Source organism: Melitaea cinxia, chromosome 19, assembly GCF_905220565.1.
Source record: "Melitaea cinxia chromosome 19, ilMelCinx1.1, whole genome shotgun sequence".
Lineage (NCBI taxonomy): Eukaryota > Metazoa > Arthropoda > Insecta > Lepidoptera > Nymphalidae > Melitaea > Melitaea cinxia.
In genome coordinates, this window is record NC_059412.1 from 7,867,289 (window position 1) to 7,884,376 (window position 17,088).

The 17,088-nt window shown below is 31.1% G+C and overlaps 3 protein-coding genes across 3 annotated transcripts in view; 1 reads left to right on the forward strand and 2 right to left on the reverse strand.

Moving 5' to 3' along the window:
• Positions 1–2,343, forward strand: part of LOC123662670 (alpha-N-acetylgalactosaminidase) — a 42,704-nt gene extending 40,361 nt beyond the window's left edge. The window contains exons 7-9 of the mRNA XM_045597474.1: positions 146–310; positions 816–888; positions 1,162–2,343. Coding sequence (XP_045453430.1) covers positions 146–310; positions 816–888; positions 1,162–1,262 — 339 coding nt within the window. The 3' untranslated portion in view covers positions 1,263–2,343. The remainder of the gene's footprint in view (positions 1–145; positions 311–815; positions 889–1,161) is intronic.
• LOC123662671 lies at positions 2,331–6,692 on the reverse strand. Its single transcript, XM_045597476.1, has 3 exons — positions 6,619–6,692; positions 3,217–4,022; positions 2,331–2,872 (listed from the first exon to the last, which is right to left on the reverse strand). Exons 1-3 carry the CDS (start codon positions 6,631–6,633, stop codon positions 2,761–2,763), a joined length of 933 nt encoding a protein of 310 aa, XP_045453432.1. The 5' UTR covers positions 6,634–6,692; the 3' UTR covers positions 2,331–2,760.
• A 2,801-nt stretch (positions 6,693–9,493) lies between these two features.
• Positions 9,494–10,696, reverse strand: LOC123662943. The gene has a single exon (XM_045597709.1). The coding sequence runs from the start codon at positions 10,694–10,696 to the stop codon at positions 9,494–9,496; it is 1,203 nt and encodes a 400-aa protein (XP_045453665.1).
• Between the last annotated feature and the right edge of the window lie 6,392 nt (positions 10,697–17,088).

Consider the following 17,088-nt stretch of genomic DNA (forward strand, 5'->3'; position numbering starts at 1 on the left):
ATACATAATGTTAAAATATAGCACTTTTTAAACTATTGGTTTACTTTGCTGCCATGGCTTATACACACATATAAAAACATATATATATTCGTTAATTTTAAATAATTATCAGTTTTTTTAAAATATATTATATCTCTTACTCCAGCATCGGGGTATCGAGATTTGGTCAAGACCCATTCTCCCGATCCACGGCCAGTACTACTCGTACGCGGTCGCCTTCGTCAACCGCAGAACCGACGGCACTCCCTCCGATGTGGCGGTGACATTACGAGAACTCGGACTTAACAACCCATCTGGTTACAGAGTTGAAGTAAGTTTCGAATATATTTTTAACGTAGAACATAACAAGAAATATCCTGCACAAAATTTGGAGCAGCTCGACTGGGGATGTATCTTAATCTTGTCTGCAGCAAGGAATATTAAAACCAAATAATGCTAGTATTGTGTTAACACTGCTCTCAAGTAATGTTGTTCTTGTGGTGAAGGTGGTGGCCAGAGGTTCCTGAGAAGAAAGGTAGCGGAAAGGATCCGAAATCCGATTGATTCTGGTGTTGCAGGCGTCTATTATAGGCTATGGTAATCGCTTACCACTAGGGGGACCGTACGCTTTTTTGAAACCCTAATCATATAAAAAATTGTTTTTTAATATTTCTTTAGAAGGTCACAAAGAAATGCGTGCTGTATCTTAGTTTTTTCACCAGTTAGAGTGTTTGGAATTCGTCGGTGTTTTCGATCAAAATCGGTCAAAATATTGGCATTATAACCATTGGACATCTCTAATACAATTTTTTTTAAATTATTTCTTTCCTTTGCAGGATTTATACGAAGACGTAGACTATGGCGTACTGTCTCCTCAGACCAAGATAAAAGTGAAAGTCAACCCCTCAGGTAGAAAGTGTCGTACTGAATTTAAACGGTGTTGGATCAGTAAATGAACCATTTTAAAATGCTACCTTGAAGTATTTCGATTTGTAAAAACAATTTATGGGCCTTTCATTTCGTCTACATTTATTTAGAATTTTTTAGCATAATTAATACTTCTGGGATCTTTATTGCTTTTTCTAAAATAAAAAAATATATAGAAAATTTTGTGTTACCTTAATAGCCAAACCTAATGCAAGACAAATACTATAAATATGTAACTGATATATTTATACACAGGTGTGGTTATACTGCGAGCGGACGCTCAACCGTCATTCGTTTATAACGCGATACCAACGCGGACGCCATATAACGAAGTTTTTCGACTCTCAAAGAAGTAACGCCATCTAGCGAATGCAGTGAGATACTACAAGTACAAGATAGATGTCACTATCCCATTGATGTCATATAAAACTATAAAACGATAATTTTAATTGGAAATGAGTTTGATGACAAACGAATGTGTTTTTTACGATACGAAATAAATTAACGCAACGAATGCGTGCAATAGACACATACTGACATACTAATAAGTACAAGATATATGTTGCGACTTATTGTTTATTTTTATTTTCATTTTTATTTGGTAGGTAGGTGTACCTAATGTAGTATGTCACCGTTATGTAGTAAAAAGATATTATTATTAATTTGGGTCATATAATTGTTTTACTTATTTAAAACAACATTCTAATAAAATCTACTTCATTGCTATTAATATACACTGAAATATGAGGGAGCGCTACTAGTATAAAGATAAATCAAAGTTGGTTTTATTAAATATTTTTATAATAACTATTTTAAAATGAAAAAGTTGAGTAGATCTTAACTGATTAAAACTGATGCGTATAATCCAAGTGAGATATCAAAGTGAGATAGTCGAGAAATTTCAGAGTAAGCTTTATGTAAGAAAAGTTGAAATCGAGTTTTTATGACATCGATGCATGGATTATAAAAATTATATTATTAGCATTAACTCGTTCATGGTTGATTATAAACTACAATAAGCTCGTGTTTGTATTCGATCTCAATTCACTGAATATTATACCTATTAGATACTTTTATTAAACATTAATTTTCATTAATATTCTGAAAATAATCCTGTGTTTTAAACTCTTACAAACTCTCTGAAGGTTACCATTATATTTGTCCGTTAAAAAATTATACAAAATGTTAAATAATTAAATATTTAAAAATGAAGTTTATTTCACTTTCTCGTCTTAACATTTTGTAAAATTTGTAATAATTGGACACGTTTTCAACAGCTTGCCTTAGTTAACATAATATTTATATTTCTTTAGTGTGATCAGTTAGCAATACGAGAATTAATTTTGCCATTATGATGTACCTAGGATAAGGATGTACATTTTATTTGTCTGTATATGTAAGGTTTTAGTAAATAAAATAAATAATTTTACTTGTGTATATAGTCTTATTTTATATTTAAAAAATACCCATTATGAAATAAGTTGTATCAGTACTTCATTACTCTCTCTGGTAATCAAAATATTTAAAATATAATCTGATGCAGAAAAGTTAAGTCCAAATGTAACGAAGCTCAGTAGAGATTGAGAGTAATTGCCACCGTAAATTTAGTATTTTACACAACCTTTTTACATTTTTACTTACTTTAATGTATAACAGATGCTGTAGCATGAATTTATTAATATTTTTCATGTATGAAATTAATTACGACTGAATTGGATTTAACATCTAATGATTATCATAAAAGTTACGGTTTTATGCGTATGTCTATATATGTAATATGTCTTATTCGAATTTATTTTCTACGATTACAAACATTAATAAAATTTTATTACAAAATATTCTACTAACATTAATTTAATTATGAATATTTCTATACAAAAGTTGAGAGTGTAATAAGTCCCGATCAGTGAACTTAAAACCAGATGAAGTTGTTCCAACGCTTTCCTCTTCTATAATATTTATTTGTCTAAAAGAAAAATCGTATTGAAAAAAAATTGTTATCACTTTTTATTAAAATATACATTTAAACATACAATTTTGGTAAATAAATAATTATGCAATTATTTTTACCTTTTATTAAATTAAACTAGTATTTATTATATATATAGTACATATCAATTTCTTAATTTGCAAAAATAGAAGAAATATGTAACATTTTAAACTTCATTTTTCAAGTAAAAGATTTTGTAGTGAAAAAAAAAAACTTCTCAGTAGCATATCACCGAAACAACTATTATTTATTCTAAGGCGCTTTCTTAAAAAAAAATATGTTGAAATTTTCTACAAATTGAAAATTATGTTAAAATTTACCTTTTTGAAAGCGAATGATCAATATTTTCAGTTGCTTTTCCATCATTAACTGACTTTGCGATGAGATCGTTTCTTAGATTATTTACAAACTGTAAATTATTCTCATTCAATTTATATTCAGACGAGCCAATATTGACCATAGCGTCTTTGTCATTACTCTTAAAATTCCCATTTTTGTGTTTTTGTTTTCGTTTATTATTCGAAAATGCATTTTCCAATCCTTTCAATCGGAGTAAACATTTGTGTAATTTACGTAAATCTTTTAATTTCGAACTATTTAAAATCAATTTTTCTTTACCGCCTACTACTTTGACGGGGGAAACGATATTCATCATTTCAGGTCCATTACAAACAGATTCTGTTTGTATCTGCTTTTTCGTAGGCTCATTTTTGTATTCATTTAAATTGTCTGTAGTATTGATTTTATTTATAATGGAATTATTTACATATTTATTTGGCTTCGTTGCAATATGCTTTTTATGATTCAATATTGGTTTTCCTACATGAGATATTACTGAAAAATTTTTAGGATTGATATAAACAATCGTTTTATATCTGTTGTGGATTTTCATCTTCAATGGGATTTTCTTCACTCTTCGAATCTTGTTGTGACGAACATGTATAGGAGGTCTTCGTGTTACAACAAACTTTGTCCGTCTACTTATACTTGTTTCCGGAATGTTCCTTTCTGTTTGCGTCATCGTTTTATCAGATTTAAAACTTGTTGCCACTTTTGAATCTGAAGATGTTTCATTTTGCGCTGTGTTCGGCTTAATCAGACTAATCTGAATTACCAGAATTAGTATCTAGAAAGAGAAAGAATATTTTGTATTATTAACATTATAAGTGTAGAATATTTTGTTTAACCATGTTTAATTACCTACAATTATGGGTTTATTTGTAACGTAAATAGCAGAAAGTACTAGTATAGTGTAGTATAGGTCCCTATGCAAAAAAATGTATTTTGTCGCAATTTTCTTTTATATATCGTAAGGAATATTCGAGGCGGAATTCTGCTTATATGTCCTAAATCCTATCGTTATATAAATCATCTCCTCTTCAATAGAAGCCGTCCATGTAATCTATACATATAATAAAATGGTAGGAAAGTCAAAACTGTACAGTGAATATTGTTTTAAAGAATCAATCAATCATCAATCAATCATTACAGCCTATACAGTCCACTGCTGGACATAGGCCTCCACAAGTTGACGCCAAAAATAACGTGAACTCATGTGTTTTGCCCATAGTCACCACGCTGGGCTGCCTGCCCATTTCAGGTCTGTAATATGCTGGTAGTTTAAGTTAATACTAATTTCAATATATAATAGTGTAACACATAACTACAAATATTATTTTTAATTGTGTACATTAAACACATATGTACTATAGATTTGGAATGTACCTAATTGATAAATTACAATTCATATCGCAGTTTAATGCTACAGGTCAAATGCTTGTTAAAAAAAAGCTATTTGACCTAATAATATCATTCAGTCCGCAAATGACACAAGTATTTCATCATCTCCTAACATATATTAAATATTATGAAAATATAAATGCGTATATGGTAAATTTACCTTTAAAATATATGATAAAAAGTTTGTCAGTAAATACGTAGGTACTAGATAATCCATGCGCTTTGTTCAAGTAGGTAGGTATATAAAATATTATAATATTATACAATAAAGAGGTAAAGTTTCTAACTTTGTTTGTTTGTAGGGTATACTCTTCACAAATACTGATCCGATCATCAAAATTCTTTCACTAACAAAAAGCTATACTAATCAGGAATTATATGATTATATTGTTATTGAACAAAAAATTCAGTGAAAAGTGAATGCGTGCGACATGATACCTTCACTATATATTTGCATCACAAAAATAATAATTAACGCCCAACGAAGTGGGTGCGGGTCGTATAGTATAAAATATATAGGTGGCTATATGGCCCTTAAATTACATTATCTTAGTTAAAAAAACAGGTATAGAAGTATCTACTTATATATTAATACACGTATTTAAAAAAAAAAAGCAAAAATTTTGCACCCCTTTTTACCAAAATTGCGCGGACGGAGGAGAATGAAATTTCGTACACTTATAGTTTATATAGAGAAGAAGTGCAGAATACTAATATTTTTTAATTAATGCATAAAAATATATTAAATCAATAACAAAAAAAAAAAACTATTATATACACTAACACGTATTTGACACACACGCGCTTATTGTAATCTTTAGTTGACTGTCAGAGTCTGTAGTCAATATAATTTTTTTTTATAAAAGTTCTTTATTTTTATTATTTTTTGGGTTTTTAATTTAAATTTTTAATTATGGTGGAATTTCGACCACTGGGTGACCACTATATATATTAATACGTTTACATATACAGAGAAGAAGTGCAGAATGCCAATACTTTGTTTAAATTATGCTTAAAAATATATTTATTTATTTATTTATTTAACACTTTATTGTACACCATACAAATAAAATAAGCAAGCAACATTAGCAATAATTTGTAGAAAAAAAAAAATGTACAAAAGGCGGCCTTATTGCTTAAGAGCAATCTCTTCCAGGCAACCTTAGGGCAAAGGAGATGATATATTGACGGTGTAGGTGTAGAGTATATATATTAAATCAATAACAAAAAAACATTACACACACTACCATGTATTTGACACACACACGCATTTTGTAGAATGTCAAACTCTGTAGTCAAATTGAAATATTTTAAAAAATGTTCTTTATTTACATTATCTTTTTGGATTTTTTAGTACTTATAAATATGGAAGAGATTGTTGTTTATTCAATACCTATGTTTTTAATTTATGTACCTCTTATTTAATAAGGTACAGTCATGTTATACGATACTAGAACGTTATATAACATAAAAATATATAAATGAACAATAAACAAAAACTCGCTATTTTTTTTACAATTTATACAGGATTACGTTAAGGAGTGAGTAATGACTGTTGTGTATGTGAAGAGACGGAAAATACTATGCGAACCCCACATAAAATATCACCAAGGAACGAATTTGGGAACAATCCATCAGCTACTCATGCCATTACTATTTGTCAAATATAAAATACACAATTTTGATTACAACAATTCCTTATAATTGTAATAATATTTTATTCACCCTTATATTGGGAATAGCAAAAGTTGCTTATATACTTATTTATAATCGCTAATTTTGATACTACTAATTTTAATTTTAATCATCTATGCCAGAAAAATTATAGACTTATTAGATATAACATAAATATATCGACAAATGAAAAATAGGACTTAAAATAGCGGAACAGCACAGTCAGGTGAAAAGGCGAGTAAAGTTTATTCTATGAAATAATTATGTACATTAATAATTATATGATAATAAAATGTTAAATTACTTACCAAAACTAACTTCATTGCATTCGATTTAAACGTTATACTTTCTACAAAACAACTTAACACAAACGACAGACACGCAATGCAAGATAGTTTGTGTAATGTTATCTTAAATATATGTCCGCTTATTATATTACAAATATTATTATACTATATCTGTTCTCTTAATTACTTGGACCGGAATGTGACTCACGGAAATAAAACAAGCGACTTGAAAATTATAAGATAATGAGTTCTAATAAGGCATTAATGTAGATATTTTTAAATGTTTCTAACGATATACCTAGTTAGTTTTACAAGCCCAAAATACCGTTATAAATATATTGAATAAAATGTATGTGTCTATTTATCTTTACATAGATCTGCGTAAATAAAGATGAATCGCCGTCATTTATCCCATAACTACCGAGCGACTACACTAAATTTGATTATTTTTGTGTCCGTTCCGAGAAAAAAAAAGACGGTAAGACGTTCAAAGATCCAGATAGTAATGTAATAAATTTTACGAAGATAGGCACTGACAGGTGGCATACCTGATAATAATAGTTGAGTAAACGCTGCCGTTTTCATCTTTGAGTTGCAACTAGGTATGTAGCAGCGAGATTTGGCCATTATTCGCCAACCCTGCAATGCGCGTGCGCCAGATCAATAATAAAAATCAATAAAACATCATAAATAACAAAAATAATAACAATATTTAAATAAAAAGGTAAATTACAAATCATGTCAGTTTTGACGTATCCAGTGCCAGTTTTAAGACAAGCAGTGTCTTGGGCGAGATTCTTACGGCGCTCCCTAAATTGTACAAGCGTACGACCCTTCTGACAGTAAGCGTTTATCGTAGCCTATAGACGTCTGCAACACATATATTCTGCTATACATACTCTACCTCGAAACCAGACGGGATGCTCTCTGAATATAAGGGTAAATACGTTCTGATCAAACATAAAATATTTTCAAATTATGAGTTCATCACACCAAATACAACCATCTGTATCTGATTTACAGCAATTAATTTCAATGAAATATTAGCTTTGCTCAGACAGACAAGATCGTTTTTTTCCGGTATCTGTTTTATATTGTACATGAAAAAAAAATCATTTCATTGATTGAAGTTTTTATGAACATACAACCAAAAAAAAATTGACATATTAAATCCTATTTTATTTTCTGGAGTTGTGTGCTCGTAGTGGTCTGTTCACCAGCTTGACGCTTAACTATTTGAATTAGGTATTATATGTAAACTTTGGTTCTGTGTCTAGTTCTTCAGCTAATTCCATCGCAGTTAAAATTAGGGTTTTAAAGGCTGTGTTTTAATATTCTTCTAAGAAAGTACAGAATTTTTACATTATCTGATCTGACTTGGCAGAATTAGAGCTTTCGGCTCCCATTACATTGGCTTACGTTTTCACAGTAGATATAAAACTGTGAGGTTTGACTTAGTTAGAGGTTATACTCGTAGAAATGAATATACAAGAAAAAAACATTTCTTTTTCAACTTTTTTAAAGTCAAAGTAGGTGAAATTAGTAACAAAAACAACGAACAAATAACAACACAAAACGAAGCAAATTGTTATCCAAAATGATTTTTAAAATTATGAAACACCAGCTGCCCGGATTTAAAAAAAAAGTTTTTTTTAGTTTTAAAACCTACCATGGGCCTTAAGGAACATACAATAAAATAAATTAGCCGAATTGGTCGAGCCATTCTCGAGTTATGCGCTTAGCAACATTATTATTTATATAGATTATTTTAATCCCCATTTATATTTATGATTGATTGATTGTGTCTGTAACATCCCACTGCGGAGCAAAAGTAGATTCTTCTTTTCCTCTTGCTCCATGAGGAGATATCGAGAGGAAATGAATTCAATATTTATGATCAAGGAGATCTTATGTATGAATTAAAGTTCACAGTGCTACGTCCCGTCAGATAGTGGAATACGATAATACTTACGTTTATCGAGGACATTCACCCGCAGTAACTACATTATGATAACACACTAAAACTTATGTATGTATTACAATTACATATGTCTATGCAGACAAGCTTAACGTTACTAAATATTAATTAATTTGTAAATATTTTGCTAGTAAAAGCTTATAAATTTTATAGTTCGTACTAGCTGACTCGGCAAACGTTGTTTTGTCGCTAAGCGCTATTTAAAAATAGGGGTTGGTGGTAGAATTTTTCAACACAAATCATAATAAAACAAAAAATAAATAATTTATCTAAAAATTAAAAAAAAAATTTTTGGGGTGGACTACCCTTAACATTTAGGGGGATGAAAAATAGATGTTCGATTCTCAGACCTACCCAATGTGTACACAAAATTTCATGAGAATCGGTCAGCCGTTTCGGAGGAGTTTAACTACAAACACCGCGACACGAGAATTTTATATATCAGATTAAATAAGTAAACGAACATATATATATAAATGAATGTTTGTCTGTATGTCCTTTATAGAATCGTAAAGTATGCATTTGATTATGTCATGATCTTCAGCAGTGTTGTGCAAGAGCTAACAAAGGTTTTTGACTTGGTACGACCAAAAAAATAAAATAAAAAAAGCATAGCAACGCGCGCAGGGTGCAGCTAGTATTATATAAAAAATGAAACAAAACAATCTTAGAATATACGTATACTATTTACTCGTATAGTGTGACGAAATATATTTCAAGCCTTTTTTCAGTAGGATAAGTCTACCTAGACTTATCCTACTGAAAAAAGGCCGCATTTACCTAAATGTAAAGAAAACTACTGTTACAGCATAATAAATATAATCATAAATATACAATAATTTGATAATTTCTTTACTATATCGGACGAAAACAAATCGATCGAAAATACAACACAAAAATATTGATTGAATAAAGAAATCACGTTAAGATATCCAACACTTCGAAGTCAGGTAAATGTCTGATGGTATATCTAAAATCTTGTACACTACAACAGAAAGCATACCCCTCTGCTGCATTATCCGGATGCCAAGACAACCATCGAAAATTTTTATCTCTACAAATATCTCTACAAAAGAATAGATCCCAAGCTTCACTTTTATTATAATAGGGATTATTTATTCCAACAAAAGCAATTCCACGTTTAGTTCGGGGTTCGTATACAACTTTGTAAAAGTATTCTGGAACTGGTATTATTGGATTGTTATTTACGTCACTATAAAGGTATAAATCAACCCTTCGATTGGAGCGATCTAAGAGTTTTGTTACACTATATGTTCCTGTATAAATTATCGTGTCATAGCCAGCGACATGTATGTGGTTCCTTAGATCGACCTCTAAAGTGTTCCAGTTACCACCATTAAAGCCTGTCCATTGAGGAGCACAGTTAACGTAGTGAAATGTAGCTCTCTCTCCGAAAGCAAAAACAAAATCTGTTTTTGCAGCCAGATGTCCTCTTGATAATAGTTGATACTCGGTAATGTATGTATCAATAACACTACCAACTAGTTGAGCTACAGCATTCCTTTGCCCTTTGGGAGAGAAAAGACTATTTACCGGTACGGAACCATAATTGCCATCATCTATAAAAAAAGGACGATCAACTTTTGTTTGATACAAAGCGTTATAAGGCTTTTGGGTGTATTTTGAGTATATAGGATTAAGACTTTGATGATTAAAACACGACTCGTAAACTGAATAAAATTGGTTTTGAATTCTATAACCAACTTCGACAATTTGGTTCCCTTCAAAGCAAGTTCGATTAGTCCGTTGGCTTAAGTGATTTGGTGGAAAAGAACATCTGAAGTACCAAAATGAAGCAGGTGATCCTAACCATTCGTCATTCTTAAAGTTGACACCGCCTCCGCAAATAATGGACGCAGTCGAGAGTGCCTGTGTAGAACTCGGATGAAGGATAGTTCCAGCACCTTCACAACTCACGGTCAAACTCTCTCCATTGTCTAGAACTACGTTACCGCTACCATCATTGGGTTCTAGCAACATACCATTTTTCAAAATCACGGGTAATGGTTCTCCGAAATGGATGCGTGTGTTCAGTCTACATCCTTCTTCTTGTTGTACGTTAAAGATACAAAGTATTAACCAATAAAATTTTTCAAACATGCTTTTTTAACTTGACAAATATTTTTTAACTTTTATTTTAAATATAACTGTGAATTTTCATCTTTATTGAAAGTTAAATTATGTGGTGAGTTTTATTTCATGAGTCACTTTGACGCATTGTTTTTGACGCATTTAATAGAGTTTACATATTTATAATTAATACTTTCAATTCATACATTACAGAGGACTGTTTTGTTGAAATTTTTACTTACACGGGACTTATCGCATTATCATTTTGATAATCCCGATACTTTGTTAGCGTTGTAGAGGCCAGGGTCGCAGGTGTCTCCATCAATCGCTGCAAGTCCCGTATGTGTAGATGTTGATAGTATGTAGTGTAGTTGTGTTCGTGAAAGTATAAAAACTATTATAACCGCTGGGAACAACATTTTTTTTAGAATAGAAATAGATAAGAAAACCTGAATTATCTAGAAATTTCTATTTACTGTAATTATTGAAGCAGATCCCTCACAATATTGAGTCTAATTTTCTGTATTCGTGATAATGTTTTCAATCACGTAGCTATGAAATAACACGTTCAGCGCGACAAAACTTTCTCACCGACGTGTCAATCAACTAATAGATGGAAGAAATAATCACCTTATCAAAGATATATAAAATTAATTGTTCATATTATTTTTATGGCAATAGGCAGCATAACGTCATTTGATGTAAAGTTGCAAAAAACCACTTCTATGTAACTTATTTTGAAATTAATAAAAAATTAAAGAAAAGATGGATTAGGTCAAATAAATAACAATTAACAGTTAGTACAAAATTATGAACCTCGATTTTGACCAATAGTAAACACTCAAAAGATACAAAATATTCATATTTTAAAAGAAAATAAATACGAGTATAGTCTGCATTATTGCGCTTTGTGATAGTTAGGCTATAAAGGTTCTGTTATAATTCTGAGAAGTAGCGTCAAAGGCCAAGTAAATGTGGATAAGATAAAGGCACAATGGTATATTAGAGAAAGTGTTCTATTTTAGTAAAATATTATACAAGTTTAACATATTCGTGTATTTTTTGTAGGAATAGATACAAATCATTGAATACGTCGTAATTTTTTTTCTTGTTTTCTATTTTACCACTTGCCGCTTGGCAAACGGATTGGTGACAGAAGTATCTCTCGACTACAGGTTAATGAAGCAATAACAACCGCTGGCTATTGAGCTAGCGCTTAAAAAATGTTTGTAAAAGTCCTAAAGGTATTTTGGGTTTAAAGTAAGGTGTTCTATGTTAATTATATTATAGTAACTGTAGTCTCGGCGTCTAAATAGTGTGAACTAACGAACACTAAACATGAAGAAACGACTTACAAACTATCAGCTAGTTATCGGATTACAATTATAATCTGCATTAATACAATACTCTTCTTGCTATTGACGGAGAATGAAAATGCGGTAAAAGTTGAAGACATTTTTGTCAGCGCACATATAATGGATCTTTACCGATCCCAATAACTTTTTAATCCATCAGGGCACAGTGGTAAGGACGAGTGAAGTAAGCCTTCATCTGTGGATCTGCTTTTTTTTACTAATACAGTAGTATTAATTTATAATTCTAGTAGTATTAATTTATAATAAACACCCGCAGGTAATTCTCTCGACTCGCCGTCATCTATATCGATGGGGAGGACTAGACAGATGTGTTACGGTACGGCCATTTGTGTTTCCGAATCCCTACACCGAAGTACATCTGCCGTAGAATCATGTACACGAGGGCCATTGAATTTAAGGCGTTTATTTATCATTATATATTTATAATCTTTCATAGATGCACAGCTGCCCACCAGGTTTGGAATTTAAGCACAAGTTTAGTATGTTACACGTAACACGGCCATAGTTTTGGGTTTCCAGAAACTAAACAATCTTATAGCAAATATTTCCTCGAGTAGAGTATATAGTACGACTAATAGGTTACTTGAGATAGTTGCAACCACTCCTTAAATTTCAACACATGGACGCTGGTTGTCTAGAATTAGGATTCTTATCTATTCATAGTGGAGATCTACATTCAACAGTTGATGATGAATTAAGTAGTATAAGATAAACGAATGAAGTATGATTATAATTTCAACAACTAAACTCATTACTATTATAAAAATTGTTGATACATTTCGCTCTTGAGCCAATTATTTATTTTTTAATATTAAAATTAATGATAGTATTCAAATGTATGTATACACGTATGGCTAGAGTTTAAAAAAGGTCAAATAAAACGGGGTCTCTTTTATTTGTCGTCTACTTATTGCGGTCACTTAAACGATTCCTAACTATTTGATTAATGACAAAAGTCATATAAAACGTCTAAAAATTTTGCGGTCACTTAATAATAATAGCTTTATTTAAAAATAAACATTTTAAACAAATGGTAACAATTACAAAAGTTCACTTATGCATAAGGTTAAATACACAAAAATTTTTTGAGTTCAGACTGATCATCCTATATGGATTATAGATATAATCTGTGTTAAGGATGATCAGCCAACCTCCCCTATGCTACAATATAATTTTGGCACAAGTTCTATAAGAAGGGGTAGACATATTTACAACTGATACAATCTTAAAAAGTAATAAAGCATAAGATGCTGAATAAGAAATCAAGTACATTTGAGTTAGTTAGTGTATGTGTGAGTGTAAGTGTATGTGTGAGTGTAAGTGTATGTATGTAAATGTGTGTATGAGTGAGTGTGCGAAAGTGCCTAAGCTAGTACATGTATCAGTTTAAGTAGACAAAAGTCTACAGCTTTGTCAATTTAAATAATGTAGGTACTAAAATAAAATAATATAAGTATATGTAACTCGTATAATTTGTAAATAAATATATTTTATAATACGTAAATACAATAAGTAACTATGATTGTATTTTTAATAATTCTTCTGTCTCATCGTAATTTTTATCTTGTAAATAAGTAATCACAGCCTGCTTGCACTTAACTCTCGCCAACCCATGAATAGAAATCGCGGAATTGATCTTGTTATAAAGAAAAGGTCCTAGGTAGCAACAGAATCTTTTGATGAAATTATGTTTAGGTTTTATTACATTACATATTCTATTTTTACGCCTACTTGAAATAGGAACATAGGAAATCCTTTTATGCTGGTATAGAATAACATTCAAAATAAACAATTTTCTGACACTGAGGACGTTGCAATCCCTATATAATGTCTCCGTGGGAAATGTGATAGGTCGACATGTAGCCACCTTCAGAATGGCACGTTGGGCAACTTCAAGAGCCTTGATAGATGTCTTTGCAGCACCACCCCAAGAAGTAATGCAATAGGAAATGATTGACTGACATAAGGCATAATATACCTGACGAATAACAGCAGAACCGGCTAGATATCGTAAATGTTTAAAGATAAATAAAATTTTACGAATCCTACCACACAATAACTCAACGTGTTCCTTGAAGTTTAAGTGTTGGTCCAAAAAAACACCTAGATATTTAATTTTGCTAGTGGAATTAATGGTTGGGCAGTCACAACTTAGATTTGAACTGTTTGCGCAAGAATGGACTTTAATAATCAATGGAGTAGTAGGCTGAGTTGCGGATCGAATTGAGAAAGTTAGAAAATAAGTTTTAGAGATATTTAGGGTCAGATAGTGAGAGAACAACCATTCAGAAACTAGATTTATGCCAGCTTGAGCTGTAGATTGAAGTTGAGACCAATTATTACCAAAGAAGGTAAGAGCAGTGTCATCAGCGAAGGAAACAATTCTACATCGAGGTAGGTAGAGGTTACAAAGATCATTTATAAAAACCAGAAATAGCGTAGGACCTAATATGCTACCCTGGGGTACGCCGTATGTGATTGGTAATTCTTCACTATAGTAATTTTCAATTTTAGTCTGTTGAGATCGCCCCGAAAGGTAACTACAGAAAAATTTCAATTGATTTCCTCTGACACCCATCCTCTCAAGCTTTCCCAAAAGGAGATCGATAGGAGCAGTATCAAAAGCCTTTGCAAGGTCTAAAAATATCGTGAGTACCTTATCTCCATTATTTAGATGTTCCACAATATTGTTCGTCAAATCTAATACAGCATCCGAAGTGGACTTTCCCCTTCTGAAACCGTACTGACCAGGAGAAATTAAATTAAAATGTTCAAGATAAGCTGTAAGTCTATTGCACGCCAATTTTTCAAGTACTTTTGACAAAGCCGGAAGGATCGCAATAGGTCTATAGTTATTAATGACTTTCTCATCACCACTCTTGAAAACGGGAAGCACAATTGCTCTCTTAAATGCAACCGGAAAAATGCCATCAACGAAACAAAGATAAAAAATATGGCAAAGTACAGGGGCCAACAGACAGGAATATCTTTTTAGTATGGTTGTAGAGATATCATCCCAACCAGGAGCTGCAGTAGATTTTAGGGAGTTAATCACTACAATTATTTCATCTACATCTGTTAGCTCCATAACAAAAGAAGACTGCCAGTGTTCACGGTTATTAAAATTTTTAGAAGAAGATAATAACAAGTTGTGTTTAATTTTGTTTGCAAGATTAGCTCCTATATTAACAAAGAATTGATTGACATTATTACAAACATGTTGAGGAGAAGAATCACCAAACAATAATTTTAAAGACTGAGTTCTAGTTTTAGAGGTAAAACAAATTTTATTCAGGGTATTCCATAAATGTTTAGCATTGTTACCAGCTTTACTAATTTCATGAGAATCGTATACTCTTTTAGCCTTTTTCAAAATTTTGGAACAGAAATTTCTGTAACGCTTATAAGTAATTTTAATTATTTCATTATCAGGATTTTTTTTAGTTTTAGCATACAATAAGTCTCTGTTACGCATGCATCTCAATAAGCCTGGTGTAATCCAAGGTTTTATGATTCTTTTTCTATTCGGTATCTTCCTGATGTTTGAATTTTTAGTCACCGCACTTCTTAGAGAATAAATAAGACTATCAGTAGCCTTATTTGGATCAGGTCACTTAAACGATTCCTAACTGTTTGATTAATGACAAAAGTCATATAAAACGTCTAAAAATTATATTAAAAAAAATTATTAGTAAGTACTTGAATTGTAGGTTGTTATTTAAATTGTTTTGTTGTGTATATAATTCGAGTTTGACTTTAAGACTAATAATTACGTTAATTATGTACAATTATGTATTTTAATATTGTAAATAATTACATTAATAATGCGTATTTTGTAAATAATGACATGTAATTACCCGTAAACATAAAAACACAGTTTAAGTATAAAATTATTTTACATTATTTACATACGCATTGAAGTTAAAAGGTTCTTAAGATCAGCATAATTATGCTGAAATGCGCACAATTGACAAACAAGTAAAAAATAGATCAAAGACAAATAATTGTACGAAACAAATTTCCGCTCAGAATTAGAACACAACATGCGACCTTCACCTGTAAAACCTTAAACTATTGCTACTGTTGTTATATTAATTTGTTGTAACTTGTACACCTATACTAGCTATAAAGCTAGACCATTTCCTTTGCCCTAAGGTTGCCTGGATGAGATCGCTTTATAGCGATAAGGTCGCTCTTTGTACCACTATGTAGTTTGTTTGTATGAAGTGGGCACACACCATCTGAAATTAATCAATTACAATCTATCTCACTAACTCATCTAGTAGTGATATTAGTTGCTATTGTTTACATAAGTATAACTTCAGTGGCGTATCTACATATGTATATACAAACTTTTTTTCAGAATAATAATCAAATCTCATTTTATGGTTTTAAATTTACATAAAAATAATTTCGATAGATCTCAAGAAGTTGTATTTTAAATTCTTCCTTATAATTTATGTTTCACAATCTATTCATTCGACTACATATTTTACTACGTGAACATTGTTTTTGATTTTATTATTATTTAATAAAAAGTCTGTGGATATATCGAAGATTTTATCATTAGGTACTTTATTCGTTAAACAGTTCATTAGCTATACTTCTATTTACTTTTATAATATTTGAATACTAGCTGTGCCCGCGACTTCGTCCGCGTGGAACTTAACAAAATAGTTAATGTTCAATTCACAAAGTTATAAAAAAATCTAAAATAAAAGTAGGCTAAGTAACTCCTTAAAATCGGTCCAGCCGTTTCAGAGACTACCCGAATATACATTTAGTAAAAAGCAATTATTTTAATTACAAACAGACACTCCAATTTTATTTATTAGATCTAGATTATATTATGTTATATGTATGCATAATGTATATCATCATTACAGCCTATACAGTCCACTGCTGGACATAGGCCTCCACAAGTTTACGCTAAAAATAACGTGAACTCATGTGTTTTGCCCATAGTCACCACGCTGGGCAGGCGGGTTGGTGACCGCAGTACTGGCTTTGTCGCACCGAAGACGCTGCTGCCCGTCTTCGGCCTGT